The 19,717-nt window shown below is 38.1% G+C and overlaps 1 protein-coding gene across 2 annotated transcripts in view; it reads left to right on the top strand.

Annotated features, from left to right (window-relative positions):
* The first annotated feature begins 14,559 nt into the window (after positions 1 to 14,559).
* The window catches only part of LOC147635564 (putative serine/threonine-protein kinase WNK9), a 6,404-nt gene continuing 1,246 nt past the window's right edge, over positions 14,560 to 19,717 (top strand). Inside the window, exons 1-7 of one of the 2 annotated variants that reach the window (XM_086802900.1) lie at positions 14,560 to 17,357; positions 17,560 to 17,597; positions 17,710 to 17,937; positions 18,069 to 18,292; positions 18,372 to 18,529; positions 18,660 to 19,122; positions 19,254 to 19,717. The exon at positions 19,254 to 19,717 is cut by the window's right edge and continues 1,246 nt beyond it. In XM_086802900.1, the coding sequence (XP_086659026.1) occupies positions 17,238 to 17,357; positions 17,560 to 17,597; positions 17,710 to 17,937; positions 18,069 to 18,292; positions 18,372 to 18,529; positions 18,660 to 19,122; positions 19,254 to 19,717 (1,695 nt within the window). In that variant the 5' untranslated portion in view covers positions 14,560 to 17,237. The remainder of the gene's footprint in view (positions 17,358 to 17,559; positions 17,598 to 17,709; positions 17,938 to 18,068; positions 18,293 to 18,371; positions 18,530 to 18,659; positions 19,123 to 19,253) is intronic. The other variant, XM_086802901.1, reaches the window with a different exon arrangement.

Consider the following 19,717-nt stretch of genomic DNA (forward strand, 5'->3'; position numbering starts at 1 on the left):
AGATGAAAATGATGTGATTGGATGAGAATAGGAATACTTATGAAATGGTTGTGGAATTAATTAATGTGGTTTGATGAGATGTGGATGTGATGTAATGAGATGTGGATATGGATAGATACGAGTGGATGAGATCTGATGAGGATAAATTGAGGAAAGATGTGATGAGATGAAAATGATGTGATTGGATGAGAATAGGAATACTTATGAAATGGTTGTGGAATTAATTAATGTGGTTTGCTGCTGCAACAACAGCAGCTGTGTGACGGAGAGTCATTGGAGGATGTCTCGAGTAGCAAGGTCGGCTGAGGTCTTGACTAGCCTCGGTTCGATCAAAATGGTGAGCTTCCGGTACGGTGGATGAGGGACCAAGGAAGCGGCCTATGAGTGAAGCACTAGGTCACCTGCGAAGGATCCTAGAGGGTGCTGACCATACGATGCTCGGGCTCTAGGTCACCGACGATACCCATACGTGCGTCGTGGAAGATATTGGAACAAGGAGTAAGAGTTGTTTTCTGAATTCGGGCATGGATCTGGTTGATTGACCTTGCTGGTCCTCAACGGATGAGTCCATGGCTCTTTTATATGGATCCGTTTGGTTGATCTTGCTAATCTTCAATGGAGATTCCATTTTTGGTTGATCTTGCTGATCTTCAATGGAGATTCCATTTTTGATATGTGAATATATTGCCGGTTACTATGAGCTAGGAACTATCGAAAAGGCCACTGATGAGTGGATAGGTGGTGAGCGTTCTGGTTGCCAATGATGCCATAGGTACACCGATGAAGAAATGATTTGAAATAAGGATTCAACCGGAGATTTTGAGGATTATGATCAGTGACACAATGGTTTCATTAAAAGATTGTTTTTTAAAGATAGCTAATTCTGTGAAAAAGGCAATTTCATATTGGGTCTGTAAGTGGTGTGACTAGTTTTTAAGTTTGCATGAATATCCAGCTAGGGGGCCTGGGAACTCTTTTCCCTGGTACCCGGGACAAAACCTAACCAAATTCTTAATTGGATCCCATCACTAAGTGGTTGGGCGATTGGCTAACCCACGAGACTGGATGGGGTTAGGCTGGACTGATGGATCCCTAAATTGAGACTCAATTCTGTTATGGTACGATAGATGAAGTAAATCCTAGACAAAAATTGTTCTATGGAAAAGAATCAACGGTTATGCCTCTCAATGAGGAAAAAAGCGTTGGTCTCTATGATCCATGTGCAATCTTTTTCCTGATCTGACTATGGGACTTATGGGTTCGGTCAGATCAGTTCAGTTAGTTAAGGCTTTTGACTACGTTAGAGAAAAATTTATCTTGGAGGAATTTCCCGTGCTTTCCGAGCAAGGGAAGTTTTTTCGGGTTCGGTTTTGGAAGAACCGATGGATTAGTCTCTTGTCCGGATATCCGTGGCGAGGCCTCGAGTGTGGTACCCTGCCCCACGCAGAAGTGCTACTTCCACTGCTAGCACCCCTGAATTTGTTGCGCGATGGGGACAGGGATCTTACAGCTGGTATCAAAGCAAATTGACTAATGAGGATCAATCAAGAAGCCAAAAATGTCAAAAATTTATGAAGAAGCAGTGAAAGATTGTAATTGCGTGATAAAATTCATACAAATTGTTATTCAGACTGAAATTCATAAATTAGTAATTGGGTCTTCAAATGGAAGTACCGCAATTGCATGGAATCCCTGACTTGCTTGAGGCCTAGACATGATGGTATTTACCTTATAATTCCAAGGATCGTGACTACCTGTATATACCAAGGGTATAACTGCGGCTCTTTACTGGCAGTATATACGAGTAAATCTAAGACTTGAAATTATTAGCATAAATGCTATCCAGATGATGAATTCAAATGTGGTTGATATGATTTTTAAATTCTGGTTGAGAACTGATGAGTTGAATTGGATTCTGATTGAAAAATAATGATTCATGAATTTTGATTGAAATGCAATAAGCTGAGCAAAACCATAATGAGGATGAATGGGACGAGTCCCTATAATGATGATGTTCATAATTGGAATGATGTTAATGACTTCAGCAAAACACTATGAAATGCAATAAGCTGAGCAAAACCATAATGAGGATGAATGGAACGAGTCCCTATGATGATGTTCATAATTGGAATGATGTTAATGACTTCAGCAAAACACTATGAGATTAGTGGATTGTGCTGACAGATTACTGCTGTTAACACTTGACCCAATAGATCAGGTTAAGGTATGTCAAATTAAAAAATATGTATAATTGAAAATTTCCATGGAGGACTGTTCATATAGAAAGTTCGGTCTAATGGACCATTATTGTGGTAAGGATTTGAATGTTATAATCTGAGTGAATTGTTATATAATGATGAGTTCTATATAAGGGATCTTTATCCCAGGATCCTGTTGGGTTCACCAGACTATGAGAAACCCCAGAATCAGTTGGATCTTAAGGAAAAGAGTTATCCTCTAATTTTGCGAGATGAGGACATCTCGCATTTTTTGAGTGGGGTAGGATGTAAGATTCCTCCCTCTAGCTTTTGAGGTGTACAGGTGTAAGAAACTCCCCTTTTGATCTTATAACTATTCCCCTTTCTGAAATAAAAGAAAGATCTTGTTTTACCCTGTTTTGGCCTAGAGAGAGAAAATGTATAGGGGGAGGTAATTCGAAATTGATTTTTGGACATAAAAATCCTCCTAGTGTTTAAAATGATTTCCCCTGAAACTGAAATTCAAAAAGAACTTTCCAATGTGCAATTGGAATTAATTGAAAATAGGTAAAAAGGACCTTATCCTGAGGGTCCAGATTTTCTAAATTTTTTGGATTAAGGTTCCTATAGACCAACAAGATTAATCCAAATGTAGGGAGGAGATAAATTGAAGAATAAAAGAAAATCTCCCAAAAATGAGTAAATACTCACATAAGATGAAGAGCTGACTAAGGACAAGGTTTATTAGTTAAAAAAGAAGAGATATTTAGAGGAAATGATGCATTTTTGACACCTCAGTGTGGGGAATTCCCCTCATGAAGGAGACGCATATTTCACATGTGTGGATGAGTTTTAAACTCACAAATAATGAGATATTTTCATCTCTTCTCTCTCCTATTTCAACTAGATCCAAAAAGTAAGCTAAACTGACCTAAAAATGGTCAAAAAGTGACCAAACTGTCTAGAAAATTCTAGAATCAGTTTGCTTGGTTAGATGCTCACTTTTTCCTATAAATAGAAGCCTCCCCCTTTGTAAAAGCTTAATGGTGTTTATGCACTGTTACTTTGCTTCTGTCATGAGCCATTTAACATTGAATTTCTTGATAATTCAATTGTTTTTTGGCCTAATCCTCTCCAAGTGAATTTGGTGGCCACTCTTGCTCTGCAAACAAGAGTAGAACCCTTTCTTTGTAAGGATGATTTTTTCTTTTGTCGTACTCGTGATATTTGTCAGACCTTTACAAATAGGTCAAAAGGGACCACTTCATCCTTACTGTAGGGAATATATTGGCCCTTTCTTTGTAAGGATGATTTTTCCTTTTGTCGTGCTTGTGATATTTGTTAGACCTTTAGAAATAGGTCAAAAGGGGCCACTTCATTCTTACTGCAGGGTATATATTTGTAAGGATGAGTTTTCCTTTTAGCATACTTGTGATATTTGTCAGACCTTTGCAAATAGGTCAAAAGGGACTACTTCATTCTTACTGCAGAGTATATATTTGTAAGGATGAGTTTTCCTTTTAGCGTACTTGTGATATTTGTCAGACCTTTGCAAACAGGTCAAAAGGGACTACTTCATCCTTACTGCAAGGTATATATTGACGTTTTCTTTGTGAGGATGATTCTTCCTTTTGCTATACTTGTGATATTTGTCAGACCTTTGCAAATAGGTCAAAAGGGAACACTTTCCTCATCTTAGAAATTGAGGATAGACATTATTAGGCTACTCTTTGTAACACCTAGGAGGAGGAACCACTTTATTCCATTGAGTATCTTACCAAATGGGCTGAGGCAAGACCTATCAAAAATGTAATCAAGGAGGAGATTTCATACTTCATGTATGAAAGGATCATTACTCGCTTTGGATGCTCTAAGGAGATTATATCTAGTTAAGGTAAGAACTTTCTTGGTGTTGTAATGAAAGCCTTGATAGATAGGTTTTTTATCAAGCATTATGTCACAGCTTATAGACCCAGCACACATGGATTAGTTTAAGAAGACTAATAACATGTTATGTAGAATGATTTCTAGAGAAGACGAGGTCTCTAGAAGATAAAATCTCATGGGATAAGAAGGTTCATGATGCTGCATTATAATCTTATAGATACACACCTAGATCTTCTACTGGTTTTACTTCTTTTAGGCTGGGTTGGGGTGGTTTATGGTGTTGAGGGGATGCTTCCTACTACGGAGTATGATATTGCAACTTAGAGGACCTCAACCAGAGAGTAGGAGGAATATCTAAAGTATTTTCTTTTGGATTTTCCTTATCTTAATAAATGTCATCATGTAGTTATGAATAATGTTTTAAAGGCACAAATCAAGAGAAGAAGGCACTTGATGCAAAACTAAAGACAAAGATGTTTAAGAAAGGTTGGACATTGTGAAGGAGTTTTATGCCCATCATGAAAAGCGGGTTGGTAAGAACTTTTTACCACAATATTGGCCCATACCATGTGAAGGAGGCACACTATGGTAATGGTACCTATGAATCAAAGGATCTTGATGGGACATACTCACATTGGGTAAATCAAGAAAAGTTGGCCTTATTTCATGCACATGGATCTTGATGGCGTGCAGTCGAACTCTAATGACAAAGTTCCAAATTTCTCCACGGAGATGTAATACCAAAACATTCATTTTATTAAGGCTTCTTTATTATTATGTATGGTATGTTTGGTGATTATCTAACATTTGATATGCCGATAATGCTCACTAGGAAGGGGCTTCTACAAGAAGCTAATGCTTATATGAATACTTCCTCACGAGGTTTTGATGACAACATAGGAAGCTTGTATGAGAAGATGGCAGCTTGGCAGCTCATCTTCAACGGTGTCTGCTGATTCAACTCCAAATATCTTGTTTGACATGAAGAATTCCAAGGATTTCTATGTAATATTCTGTATTGGGTGTGAATGAGTGGAGGCTTCATTGTAAATACCATGTGTATAGTTTAAAAATACATTGGTATGGGTTAGAGTGTTAAATGTATATAGAATTAGTGATGAATCATGTCCACATGGCATGGTAATTCTAGTAAAATAATATGCAAAACACATGCCAAGCTTGTGGAGGTATGTGGAGAGCATGTAGAGGAGTGTGGAATGAGAAGAATCCTTCTATAAGTCTCATGTGGATCAAGAGCCTTTTGATATATGTACTTAAGGGCTCTTTATGTGGACTGTGAAGGTGGGGTTGAGACTATCTTCCAAGTTAACAAATATTTGAATTAAGAAATTAAGAAAACACATATCAAGCCAAGAAGAGCATGTGATAGTGTCATGAGAATATATTTTAAGTCCTCTAGAAAAATATTATTTATCCCCTCTTGAGTAATTTGGGGACGCCTAGGTTACTCTTGCGTCATGCTGGCTAGGTTAATATCGTGGGTGTGACAACACTATAAATATTAATACGTGCGATATAGTGACGGATGTTTGGGGCCATCTATGATTATTTTAGTTAGGTTCGTATGGCAGGGTGATTCCTGGGGTACTTACGCCTGGTAGTCATTAGTTGGTTATGATTTGTGCCTGTTTAATATTTGTGGGATTAATTTAATTATTAATTGGGCTTATATTTTCAGGTGATGAAGACTATGGAAAATGAAGAGTTTACTTTGGAAGAAATGTCTTGGTTTATCATATTTAATTTTTGGCAAGCATAGTAGCTTGCAACCTTAGCAAATGATTTTTCCATTTTGAACTTTAGGAAAGATACATTTATAATGGGAATTTATTAAAGCCTATTTGAGATTATCTATGGTAGAGCTTTGCCTATTCCGGCTACTAGACTCTCGAGTCTCCCATAAGATTGAAGCTGCTGACCAATATGTTAGAGACTTTGATCGCATTTTATCTAAAGTGCGTGATTGTATTGCAAGAGATCAAGAGAAGTATACATCTCAAGCAAATAGGAAGCGTAAAGATTTTTCATTTCAAGAAGGTGATTATGTACTTTTGAGAATTGAAAAACGGCGATTAAAGAGTGTGGAAAAATTCCCTGCAGTTAAGCTAGCGCCTAGATATTATGGGCCATTTAAAATCCTTTAAAAGATTAATGATGTGGCCTATAGACTAGAGCTTCCATCTAATTGGAATATCCACAATTCTTTTCATATCCATCTCTTGAAACCCTTTCGAGGAACACTTCCTACTCACCCAACATATGAGGAACCACCTCTTATTGAAGGAGAGGAAGAAGTCTTAGTTCCTGATGCTATCATTGATTAAGAGATAACAACAACAAGAACAGGTAATCAATACTTCAAGTATCTTTTGACTTTCAAGAATCATCCTCAAGAAGATGCTAAATGGATGCCTGAGAGATTTTTCCGAGTTTACTCTGAAATTATTCATTCTTTTCAAACCCAACAAATCCGCAAATTGAGGACAATTGCAAACTCAAGCGAGAGGGATGTCATGAGAATATATTTTAAGTCCTCTAGAAAAATATTATTTATCCCCTCTTAAGTAATTTGGGGATGCCTGTGTTACTCTTGCGTCATGCCAGCTAGGTTAATATCGTGGGTGACACCACTATAAATATTAATACGTGTGGTATAGTGACGTATGTTTGGGGCCATCTATGATTATTTCAGTTACGTTCGTATGGCAGGGTGATTCATGGGGTACTTACGCCTGGTAGTCTCATGAGTTGGTTATGATTTGTGCCTGTTTAATATTTGTGGGATTAATTTAATTATTAATTGGGCTTATATTTTCAGGTGATGAAGACTATGGAAAATGAAGAGTTTACTTTGGAAGAAATGTCTTGGTTCATCATATTTAATTTTTGGCAAGCATAGTAGCTTGCAACCTTAGCAAATGATTTTTCCATTTTGAACTTTAGGAAAGATACATTTATAATGGGAATTTATTAAAGCCTATGGCTTTACCCTAGTCCCAATATTAGACACTCTATTTTTGTAAAAGAAGAGTGTCGTGCTCTCTAAAGGCACATTTTGTATATTTTGGGGGCTATGGCCTATTTTTGAAAAGCTAATTAAATACCCTTGTATGGGGAAGGCCACGCACAAGGAGGGGGAAGATTGCACCCAGCATGGTCTATTGAGCTAAGTATTTTAATTTTGGTAAGTGTTTGAATTTCAATTAATTTGATTTAGTTGAAGCTTGCAAAGCATTGGTTTTTATGGTTGAATCAATTCTTGTGAATTCTCTACTCTTCCACAATCTATCCTAGAGTAAGATTCCGGTTGCAGATAGTGAATCCAAAATTGAATGCTTCTTCTATCTCTTAATCTTGAGAAAAGGGTGAGAAATCTCGTGTATAAGGAGCCCTCTCACTCACTTGTAATGTATATTAGCATATTGTGCTATAGAGTTTTCCTAGATACTAGAGATACCCTCACTGTTATAGCTTATTGCTTTCCTACTTGATGTGTGATTTGATTATTAGTAATGGGATTCTAGTTTCCTTGGTTCTTAATGGTGATGCTCTAACTTATCAGGATTGTCTAAACCATATGATGTGACTCATGCTTGCATTAATATTATCTCTGAATGCTAAGCCTAATTTATCCTTCTGCATGATACCACTTGTAAGAATTAGAGAGCTTCTTATTGAAAGAATCGCTACTCCTACTCCTAGTTACACACTAGAGAAGATTAGGAGCTACATCTTGCCAAACGTGGAGAGAACAATAAACAAGAAAAAGTTTTTATTATGAGAGAGGAACCCCTTCTTATTTACAAAAGACTTACATGACTCTTCTATTTTTACCTCTTCCTTGAGTGTCAAACCACACTATTTTCAATTCTAGCCTATCTTTTCACCTTGAGTGTCAAACCATTTCCTTTTCCTTGAGTGTCAAACCACACTATTTTCAATTATAGCCTATCTTTTCACCTTGAGTTATACACCTAATTGTAGTACAGTAGTAATATCCAACATGTAAAATAATTAAATGCTATAGTAATATCTTTACACCTTGAGCTTTGCACAATACCGCAGTAAACCATAGTACCATAGTAATACAGTAATACCCAACATGTATGACAATTAAACATTGTATTGATAGTTTACGGATTGTACATCTACATTGTTTATTTGACTCCTCCAAAAAATCATCTTTTGATATTCATACAATCTTACAATCCCTCTAAATTTTGTGATCTTTAGTCTCAGGTTTACAACATGAATAATGCATGACACACTTTTTACAACTCTTGTATGCAATTTTCATTCTTAGATACTTTTGTTCTCTAAGATGGTTTTTCAGTTACGACTCCTTAAACTTTTTGCACCACATTGAGAAATTTAAGAATTTCCCTTGTCCCTTTTGAAAATCTCAAATGTTTATAAATTTTATTTTTCTTGAAGTTTGATAGATCTAAATAATCAAATTGCCAATCCCAATATTGCACTTGTAGAGCACTTTGTAGGGAAACTCTTTTGGTTACAAGAAGCTTTTCCAAGGTTGTATAAGTTGTTTAGTCAACACACATGCATGCACACAAATGAAAATAAAATTTGCACATTACTTAAGGTCGCTAGAAAATTTGGGGTCCTCACTCTAAAAAAACCTCGGATCACATGCATGCTTGTAGATGACATTAGAAAACATGGATCTATACCTAATATTTGTGAATATTTATACAATTTCATGTATGTAAACATACATGAACGATATCAATTCCCGTACTCAAGTAATAAAGATGCACCTCTTGTAAATGCAAATATTAAAAGTACACCTAATTGAATACATGCAAGTGATATCATACATTTTTCTATTAAAAGTGGTCTTGTATACATGCAAGTGATATCATACATTTTTCTTAATGATAGTCATGAAATAGAAATAAGAACTCAGATTTAAAGTACACCTAACTGAAGAGTGGTCTTGTATACATGCAAGTGATATCATACATTTTTCTCAATGGCAGTCATGAACTAGCAATAAGAACTCAAAATTGAAGTCTTAGTTTGCATAGTCACTAGATCTCTTATAGTTGGTTCTTAGTTTGTATAAGGAAGAGGTAACTCAAAATTGAAGTCTTAGTTTGCATAGTCACTAGATCTCTTATAGTTGGTTCTTAGTTTGTATAAGGAAGAGGTAACTATGCATTAATTATGTTTACCAATAAGGGAGGCCAATGATAAAAATATTCTTCACATAACATAACTCATGCTTGATGCCTAAGATTATAGAGTCTAAGAAACTATTAAACTTATGCAAGTTATTGTTCCTAATTTAAAACACATATTTTCTAACTTCTTTGAGAATTCCCAAATGTGTTCCAGTTACAAGCGCTTTTTGGTTTTAAGGAGCAGTATCTCTCTCTACTCTATCTCTCTCTATATTCTTTCTCTCTCTACTGTTTCGCTCTCTCTCATGTGTAAAAAAGAGATCAAACTTTTATCATATTCCAAAAAAATTTACAAAACTATAGCATATTATGAAAAACACCTACGAGATGTTGAACACAAGCAACAATACATGAAAGTATGTGTGACCTTTACTATCATCTTTGATTTCTCTGACTACCCTAAATTTGCAATGAAGGTGGCAACTTCTCCTCAAAGAGGAGCCTCTTTTTCCTCATCAATGATGCTAAAGGCTCTCCACATCCCAATGGTTTTGGCCACTTTCACCTCTAACACGTTCTTGTCTGCAAGGTCTACCCCTTCTCTATTGTGAGCTTCTTGTAGAGCTCATGCAGTTCAGACATTGTTGTCCATGCCTCCAAAAGGGCATCCGATCTTGGTTCTTTTTCTTTAATGTGCATGAAAGATACAAGAACTTTAATTAAGATTCTTGCAAACTTCATATTATTAGAGGGATTTGTGAATGAACCCATGATAATAGAGATGAAGAGATTGAGGGGGTGTAGAGTACTTGAGAGGGTGAGAGGGAGAGAGGAAAGAGTTTGAGGGAGAGGGGAGTGGAAAGAGTTTGAGGGAGAGGGGAGTGGAGTGTAAAGATTTTGAGGGAGAGAGGGGGAGAGGGTGGAAATTATGTTTGAGAGGGGAGAGGGGAGTGGAGGGTTTGAGAGGGGAGAGGGGAATGGAGGGTTTGAGAGGGTGAGAGGGGTAAGATGGTGAGAGCGGGGTGATTTAGAAGGAGGGGAGAGAATAGCCTTTGAGAGGGTGAGAGGGGAGAGGTGGGTTTTCTAGGGGGCCATATGTTAAGGGGGCGTGAGGTTCAAAGAGCACAGGGGAGAGAGCGAGCAGGCATTCAACTGGTGCATGCCACGGTGTGGCAGGTGCCACATGTGGTGCATGCAGTGGCGGTGCCATGTGTTGCACGTGCCACGTGTTTTAATTATGCAACACATGTGGCAGCACCACATGTATTGCCCGAGTTCGGGCAATACACATGGCGTTGATGTGGCACTACCACATGTGTTGCGTACACACGGGTAGATCACGTGGCAGCGCTACATGAATGGGCCTCTCCTCCATTACGTTCCCATTCTTACACACACACACACACACATTTTCCCCCTCGCCTTCCCCCCCTTCCTCTCTCTCTCTCTCTCTCTCTCTCTCTCTCTCTCTCACACACACACACACACACACACACACACACACACACATATGCACACGCACACACACGCACGCCCACATTGATTGTGTGTGTGTGTACACCCACACCCATGTATAAAGTTATATTTGTGTACGCACCTACACACATGTATAAAGGTATATACACCCACACATCGCTATTAGCACATGTGCAAGTGTTGTGGGTGCACGCACATACACCCATGTATAAAGGTATATCTGTGTATGTGTGTGTATGTACAAAGATATATGTGTGTGTGTGTGTGTGTGTGTGTGTGTGCATGTACAAAGATATAATCCTCGTGTTATAGGTGATGGTACACATCATCCTTGTGGCAATACCGATAATAATATCCTACTTTTAGAAGTGCCCTAAAAGGAAACATAATGGTGAAAAAGCAAGTAAACCTCCACCTAGACAAGTGAACTCAATGAAAAATTACCAGTAAATGGTGTTGGGAAAATCAAGGACATTGTGTGTTGTTTATCATTAGCTATGTGGTAACTCACTTTTGGGTCTCGTGAGACTAAAGTGGAAGCAACCTCATTTTATGAGTTCACCTTGGAGGACAAGCAAAGCCCATGTCTCTCTTCCTTCCTCTCTCTCTCTCTTATTCGAGGGAGAGAATCTTTTTGGAATTCGCTTGCCTGATTCCAAAAAAGTGCTAACTAGAAAGTTTTCACCAAAAAAATCCCCCTTGTATGCACCACCATGAGACTAATATAATTAAGGCAAGTAATTTTAATTCCATGCATCAACATTGTCTCTAAGTCATGTTACTTTGGATGTGTTTTGACCATGTGATCCAAACCCTTGGATACCTTTATCCTTGTACATAACCAAATGAGATAATGATGGGCATGGGCTAATTCTTAGTGTTAGTTACAAAAGCTAAATTAAAAGTTCACACATTTTTTATGGTAATACTGTTGTACAAAGGGTGAATAGATTTGGAGTGTCAAATCAAGAATGTTTTATATAATACAAACATTAGAATGTTAAATGCACCTAATCATCTCATTAATAGAGATGACTTTATGTGTGTGCTTAAAACCAAATTCTACTTTAATAACTTCATCAAATGATAATCATTTGATTAGATCTATTCTTAATGAGCATCATGCTCAAAAGGACCATTAAAGCTTGAAATTTTGTAACTCATTTTTAATGCTTATTGAAGGAGGTGATTTGACAATTCAACATACGTGTTTCATCAAAATAAGAAAAGCCACACTCTCCAAGAAGACAAGGACAATCAATTAGTAAGGGTGTTTGAAAACAAATAAAATCCCATAAGGTTAGCTATTGAGGAGGAACAAAGAAAAAGGACATCCACACACACACACACACACACACACACACCCCGCTTGTATGACAAAATAGTATGACAAAATGACCTATGAGATGAAAAACGTAAATTAACACCATGTAGGTCTTCTATGCCAAATCTTTGATCCAAAGGGCAAAACATCAAACCAAACTAATAAAGTCCTAGTATTCATCTATTATGCACTAGGATATGCAAACATTCACAATAATGCTAGAGAGAGAGAGAGAGAGAGAGAGAGAGAGAGAGAGAGAGAGAGAGAGAGAGAGAGAGAGAGAGAGAGAGAGAGGCTTGTAAGAAAAGAAACTAATCGGAAGATGCTACAACAAAAAAATATGTGAAGACTTAGACTTCTTTAAAAACTTTTGATTCATAAACAAGATGTCTAAATGAATCATGAAGGCGAAAAAGCAGATATTAAGCCATTTCAAGGTTGATCATGAAGTTTTAGAGATCTTGTTTTTATCTTTTATGTACCAAGTATCACGAGAGAGTCCACAAACCTAATGATGAGGATGCCAATAAATCTAGATAATGTAAGTAAAGGACCTCACATTTCTTTATGTACTTAAAAAATATTTTGCATTTTAGGGCATATTATTAGGAAATATATGATGAATTTCATGATCATAGAGTTCCCACTTGAACATCATGTTTACATTTAGGTTTACTAGTCATTTTTCTTCATCACATCATTTTTGGATTGAGAATTTTTAAGTTTATCAATTTAAACTACTAAGTTTATTTAATCACGAAACGCATGGATTTTGATATGTCTCTATGGTATGATTCTAACTTTCATTCATGATGCATTGGGGCATAAAATTGATTAGGGTGTGTGGGCAATGCTTGTGTGCACATAGGTGCTATTGTTCAAGTACAACTACATGCTTACACACATGCACACATGCCTTTGTAAATTACCCAAGGTAAAATTCTCACCCAGTTTCCCCATGTGTTAACATTGATTGAGCCTATGATGCCACCGTGTTAGAGAAAATTACTTTAATTGATGTAAAATCCATTTGCCTTCTTTGTCAATATTAAATGGGAATGCTTAAAAGGTTAGTTGATAATTAAAAGAGAAAATTACATTATTTGATGTAAAATCCATTTACATTTTGTCAATGTTGAATGCAAAGAAAAATGGGAATGCTTGAAAGGTGAGTTGATCATTAAAATAGGATTCCCTTTGAAAGGGAATGACTCCTTTAGTTCTAAGAAAAAGACTAGAAACATGCACCCATTCATATATGTCATTTTTTCGAATAGTAAACTACAAAAGAGTTCAATCTAGAAGATGACTATGGGTTGATGTTCAAAGAAAATTCTTAAGAAGCTTTTTCATGAAGACATTAATTTTGTTTTTTAAAGCTTACTTTCATAAATATTGTAGGATTCATTTCAGGTACCGCTATGACATATATTGAAGATGGGAGATTAATCTGGATATGAATGAGTATTGGGGGTGGTTTGATTGTTTTAAAGAAAATATTAATGAATGAGTATTGGGATGTTTTGATTATTTAATTGAGACAAATGCTATCCCCACATCACAATGCAAAAATCCTCTCAAGTGTGAAACCTTTGATCTTTCTGAGATAGAAATCTACGACAAATAGTTGGGGATAAGAATGTTCATAGATTCAAGGCACAGAACTGCATGTGCCCTCTTGAATTTCATAGGCAAGATGCATCTCTCTACTTTTCAAATTTGTTGTAAGCATAGTAAAAACATGTTCCCACCTTAGATAAATGAAGAGAAGCACTTTAAGACATGCACATGAATTGTACAAAAGTGAGGCAAAAGTTACTTCAGTTTCTTATAGCCACCTCGCACTTGGGTTAGTGGTGCTTTGCTTTGAATCTTGTACAACTTCACGTTACACCACCCATTTCTATCATTGAAAGGAAGACACCTAAAAATGTATACATGTACCTTAGGGAAGAGTAGTAAAACATTTAGGTGGATTGCCATGCTTTTATATTAAAGCTAACACCATGCATAGGGAGAGTTCCTAGTTATATCACTTGTCATCCTCTAGGTGCCATGATAAGAATAAATTACATACAATCATGTCATAATGATCCATGCTATAATTTGGTTTTGCCACTTGTTGCACTTAGGCACACTAGTGGTAAGAGACGATTGATAAAATTGTATTTTCTCTCAAACATTCCACAATCAAAAATGGGGTATAGATGTGTCCTATGATGCACCAAATCTCTGTATGTATGTCCACACTACGTGTGTGAGCATCACCTTTATTTATTTTTTGATGGGCATGATGGAAACAGCAAGATCCAAAACGTAAATTCTTACCATTGTGCAAGTCTTTCAAGGAAGGATGTAAAAGATGATTTGGGGTTATCGTTATAATGCATTCACATCTTAGATAATGCATTGATTCCGAAATAAAGGTATTGAAATAAATGCCTGTTTACATCTTGAAATTCATCACGTTTGGGTTGCACTTTAAAATGCTAAAAAATTCTTGCAGTTTAGAGAAGGCTCAAAGGGTTTGAGGATGAGCCACCCCATGATTCTAAGGTCCTCATAACTTAGGAGCATCTATGGCCACCCTTGGGTATAAAGAGAGGTAAGCATTTCAATAAATGTAAAAAAATTTAATCCGTTATACACATGTCTTTTGGGTTGGCTTATCCTTGACGTTTATCTCATCACATAATTAGGTGGCTTCATCATGTTTTGATTCTTGGTTCTCCCCCAATTTTGGTGATTGGAGCTTCAAGATTTTGGTTGAAAGTCCCCTATTAAAAAAATACTTGTATCATTTGATTTTATATTTTGACTTGTATCAAGTTAAAAGAAAAATCTTTTGTGAATGGAGCTTAGAAGGAAGCATCTAGAACAATTGCCAAACCATGTTTGATTAGAAACCTCTAAGCCTTGCAAAGCCCCCACAAATCCCTGAGGAGGTACACACGGTGAGGCGATGTGTTTGGGCAGCAAAGTTGCTAGTTGAGGGGGGTAAATGATATGTGTAGGCATCCAATGGGTCTTTTTACATCATAGGAGGAGTAGAGTATTGGACTTACAAGATTTCCCATTCATGCATTATCATAAGCTCCTTGAGTAACCCTTGAAAGCGATGAGTCATGTTGCGCATATGATGTTGGGAATGTAAGTGTATGGCATTCCCATTAAAAATCAAATTGAAGATGCCATGAGTCAAGTTGTCACATAGCCGTCACATAGCCTTGTCTGATGGGAGGGAGTCTTGCCACCTAAGGAGTCGAGGTTGCTCTCCCTTCAGTGAAGTTTGATCGTTTTGTGATTATAAGAATGAAAATTGTGGGACTTTTTTTTAGACACTCCTAGGGTACAAAATCTAACAAGATACCAAGACTCTATGTCTTTTTGGTTAGCCTTTATAGAAGGTAGCCTATGACAATACTTTTTTTGCTTATGGAACATTTAAAAATTTAGCTACAAAAAAGAAAATGTTATCTCAATATGTTGCTCTCTCTCTCTCTCCCTTTCTCTGTATCGCTCTCTTGTTCTTCTTTTATCTCTCTTCTCCATCTCTCTCCTAGTAGCCAACAAAGGCAATTCTACTCTTGTTTTTATTCTAGCAATCGAAATGGAGCGCTTCTAAGGATGTTTTTATTTTAATATGCACACACATCTTAATTTTGTCAAGAACTTGAGGAGGGGTAGGGAGAAGTTAGGTTGAACTTCCACACCTATGTGTTGTGCAACTTCAAGCTTTGTAGAGCGAGAAAAGACCTTAAGTAGAAATGCTCAAGTCCTTGACTTCTAAGGGCTATTTCCCATGGGCTAGTTTCATGAATAATCGGCAGACATCTAGAATCAATAATGTACTTAATGTGGGGATGATTGGAGGCCTAGTTAACTTCCCATTAGGCTTAGTTAAGTGAGAAAGAGCCTGTAAAATATATATCATGAGATCAAGGATAATTTTTTACGGGTGGGGTCACCCTTCAAAATGACGGGTTTAGTAGGAATAATGCCGGTTTTTTTTACAATTTACCTTATTTTTTTTGACGATCACTCAATATAAGAGGTGTATTTTATGGCAAAAAATGCCCACATGCAACCACAAATTATGCTGTAAATGACTGAAATTTGGCGCCCAATGGGGAGGTTTATAAATAGGACAAATTTCATGTTTTTCGGGTAGAATTTGGTAACTGGTTGGACGGCGGGGTCAACCGGTTGGCGCCGACGAGCGACCGGCAAAAGGCAGTAAGAGGGCAGTCGCGCGCATCGTGTGCTTTTCTATGCGGTTTGAATGGTAAGAAAGCAAAAAAGCTTTTACTACCCACACAATGCACACTTCCTCATATTTTATTGGGAATCCACAGCTGCGCCAGGTGCCTTCTCTCTCCCTTTTCTCGTGGACCATAGCCTGCTGCGCCACTAGTGGAGAAGACCACTGCTGCAACAGCAAGAACAAACAACCAACAAACATGAAGAAGCCAGGTTTGGCTCTTGGGAATTGCTGAGCTTCTCTCTCTCTCTCTCTCTCTCTCTCTCTCTCTCTCTCTTCCCCGCCCCCCGAATTAGGTACTACACTCCTTTCTACTCTCTACCAGCTTTTCCTTGCTGCCTGCCTGCCTGCCCGGATTTGCTCGTGGGTCTCTCTCTCTCTCTCTCTCTCCACACACACATACTCTCTCTCTCTCTCTCTCTCCCCCAAAATTGTTTCTTTCCTCCTATGCTGTCCCATCTGCATCTGTATGGGCTCAGGGGCTTGTCTCTATCCGGTCGTACAACTTTCCCATAGTGGGCACTTGTGATCCATGGTCAGATGCTCGTCTTTGATGCCTCTCATCCATGTTCTTCATCTCTGATGTTGTTGATCTACAATCAAGGCGATTTCTGATACAGGCTATCTTTTATTTGATATTGGGTCCTTCTCATCCATCAATTTGGGGATTGTTTCTGATACTGGGCACTTCTCATCATCCATCAGATTGAGGGTTGATTCTGATCTTGGGTACTCTAAAAATCTGTCCGGTTGGGCCATCTTGATGCTGTACAGCTTATGCAAGAAAAAGACATAGTTTTCATCGATTAAATTTGACCACAGTTGTTCATTATACATTGTCATACTTAATCAGAAACACAGCCTCAGTAGTCATCTGTTGCTGGATTACATGCATTGAGTTTTCTTCTTGATTACCTTGACGGTACATAATGCAAGGCTCCACTTGCAATGGTAATACTACTTGCTTGCATGGAGAAGATGACAGCAAGGGTGATGAGTACACTGAGTGTGAGGTCGAAGAATCTGATCCAACTGGGCGTTACATTCGGGTAAGTTTTTTACATGTACTCTTAGTTGTTCTTACACTCGAAGTTGAAGGTTGTATGAAGTATGTCATGTATACATATATGTCTATGTGGGTTTTGCATCCTGAAAGCATCGTGTAGGCTTACTTGTAAGCAGGTTAAGCATATTAAAGCATTAGTTTGCATACATGGTACGTTTCCTGACCTTTCTTGTTTGATTATACAGTACAAGGAGGTTCTTGGCAAAGGGGCCTTCAAGACTGTGTATCCTACATGCTGTTTATCATGCTGTGTTTCTTTTTAAATATTTCTAATAATTGTTAATGTGAAAAATTTAACATATTAATTTTGTGTGCAACCTTGACTTGCTGGATAGATACCGGGGTTTTGATGAGGTAGATGGCATAGAAGTGGCTTGGAATCAGATCAAATTGCAAGATGTCCTTCGTTCTCCTGAGGATCTGGAGCGGCTATACTCAGAAGTCCATCTATTGAAAACTCTGAAACATAAAAACATTATCAAATTTTACCATTCTTGGGTTGATATGAAGACAAACAGGATCAACTTCATAACTGAATTTTTCACTTCAGGCACACTGAGACAGTAAGTGTGAGCTGTTCTTGTTATTTAGGGCTGGCAGTGCTGGTGGCCATCATGACATTGGGCTGCCCACCATATTGACTTTTTCTCCCAGCAGTTCCACTCATGGTGGACTGTGTGAAATAATGGTACAGGTATCGGAAGAGGCACAAGCACGTTGACATAAAAGCAGTGAAGAACTGGTGTTGCCAGATCTTACGAGGCCTTTTATACTTGCATAGTCACGACCCACCTATCATTCACCGTGATCTGAAGTGTGACAACATCTTCATAAATGGCAACCATGGGGAAGTGAAAATAGGAGACCTCGGTTTGGCGGCGATCCTTTGCCAGGCACATGCAGCTCACAGCGTTATTGGTAAGCTTACACTAACATACATGGTACGGGCACACAGATGCTTTTTGTCTTTGAGGTTTTAAATCTTGGCACTGTGCAGGCACTCCCGAGTTCATGGCTCCCGAATTGTATGAGGAAGAATACACTGAACTTGTTGACATCTACTCTTTTGGCATGTGCTTGTTGGAGATGGTCACATTTGAGTATCCATACAGTGAATGCAATAATGCGGCTCAGATATATAAGAAAGTTTCATCGGTAATTTTCTCCATGGGTAGATGTTAATGCACACATGGAGCATTGGCAACATCACATGGTTTTTGCTAGAGTGTTACCTTGTGGATTTAAATGCTATATGTATTGTTTACACTTTTTTGTGTTCAAACAGGGGATAAAACCAGCTGCTTTAAACAAGCTTAAAAACGTGGAGCTTCGCCAGTTTGTGGAGAAATGCCTCGCTACTGCCTCCAGACGACTACCTGCAAGGGAGCTTCTTATGGATCCGTTTCTTCGGTGTGACAAAGATCGTGATCCAGTGGATCTTCCACCTGTTCTGGGTAGGATTGAATTTGAAGATTTTGGAGCACTTTGGCATAAGGCATCTTTGAAACCCACCTTTACCTTTGGCCACAGAGAAGCAAAATCATCATCGAACACTTCTCATGCCTTGACAACACCTGCAGTTTGCAATCTGATGTATAGCGAACAGGTCATTCCCAAAAATCCCATCAAGTCGCTCGCATTTTCAGATTTGAAGGAAGACAAAGCAGTCAGGAACATGGATTTTAGATTAAAGGGCAAAAGGAGGGAGAATGACATTGTGTATCTGCGTCTCCGGATCACAGCAGAAGGTGCTCATTTCCCATGGTACTTTGTGCAGTGGAATCTTTTTCTTGTTAGGTCTAAGCTAGTCAAATTCAAACAGGGAAGTGAGATGAGAACCTATCTTTATATACTAACATGTTTCTCCTCCTACCAACAGGAACAGGCCATGTTCGCATCATCCATTTTCCCTTTGATGTGGAGGGTGATACAGCAATGTGTGTAGCTAGCGAGATGGTTCAGGAGCTCGACCTTGCAGATGAAGATGTAACAAAGATTGCAGAAATGATTGATGCAGCAGTTCTGGTCATGGTACCTGAATGGAAGCCTGGTGTAGCCATTGATGAGCGCTGTGAAGGCGAAGAAGATCCAAGCAAAGAACCAGTACAGGATGACCATCATTTTACGTATTGGTGTTCTGATGTATCTACCTCGTCATCAGATAGCTCTTTGACTGAACAATTCCAACATGGGTCACTGTTGTGGCATGGTTCTGTGGGGGTCGCAGCTGTGGGCTTGGCAGTCCCACTACAGAAAGAGAATAGTGTACACGGGCGTTTTGAAGAAGTGATGTTGTACCATCACCGCAGGCTGGAACATGTGGATCACATAGAGGAGGAGCAG

Source organism: Cibotium barometz, chromosome 9 (assembly GCF_041138505.1).
Source record: "Cibotium barometz isolate CiBa-2024 chromosome 9, ASM4113850v1, whole genome shotgun sequence".
NCBI lineage: Eukaryota > Viridiplantae > Streptophyta > Polypodiopsida > Cyatheales > Cibotiaceae > Cibotium > Cibotium barometz.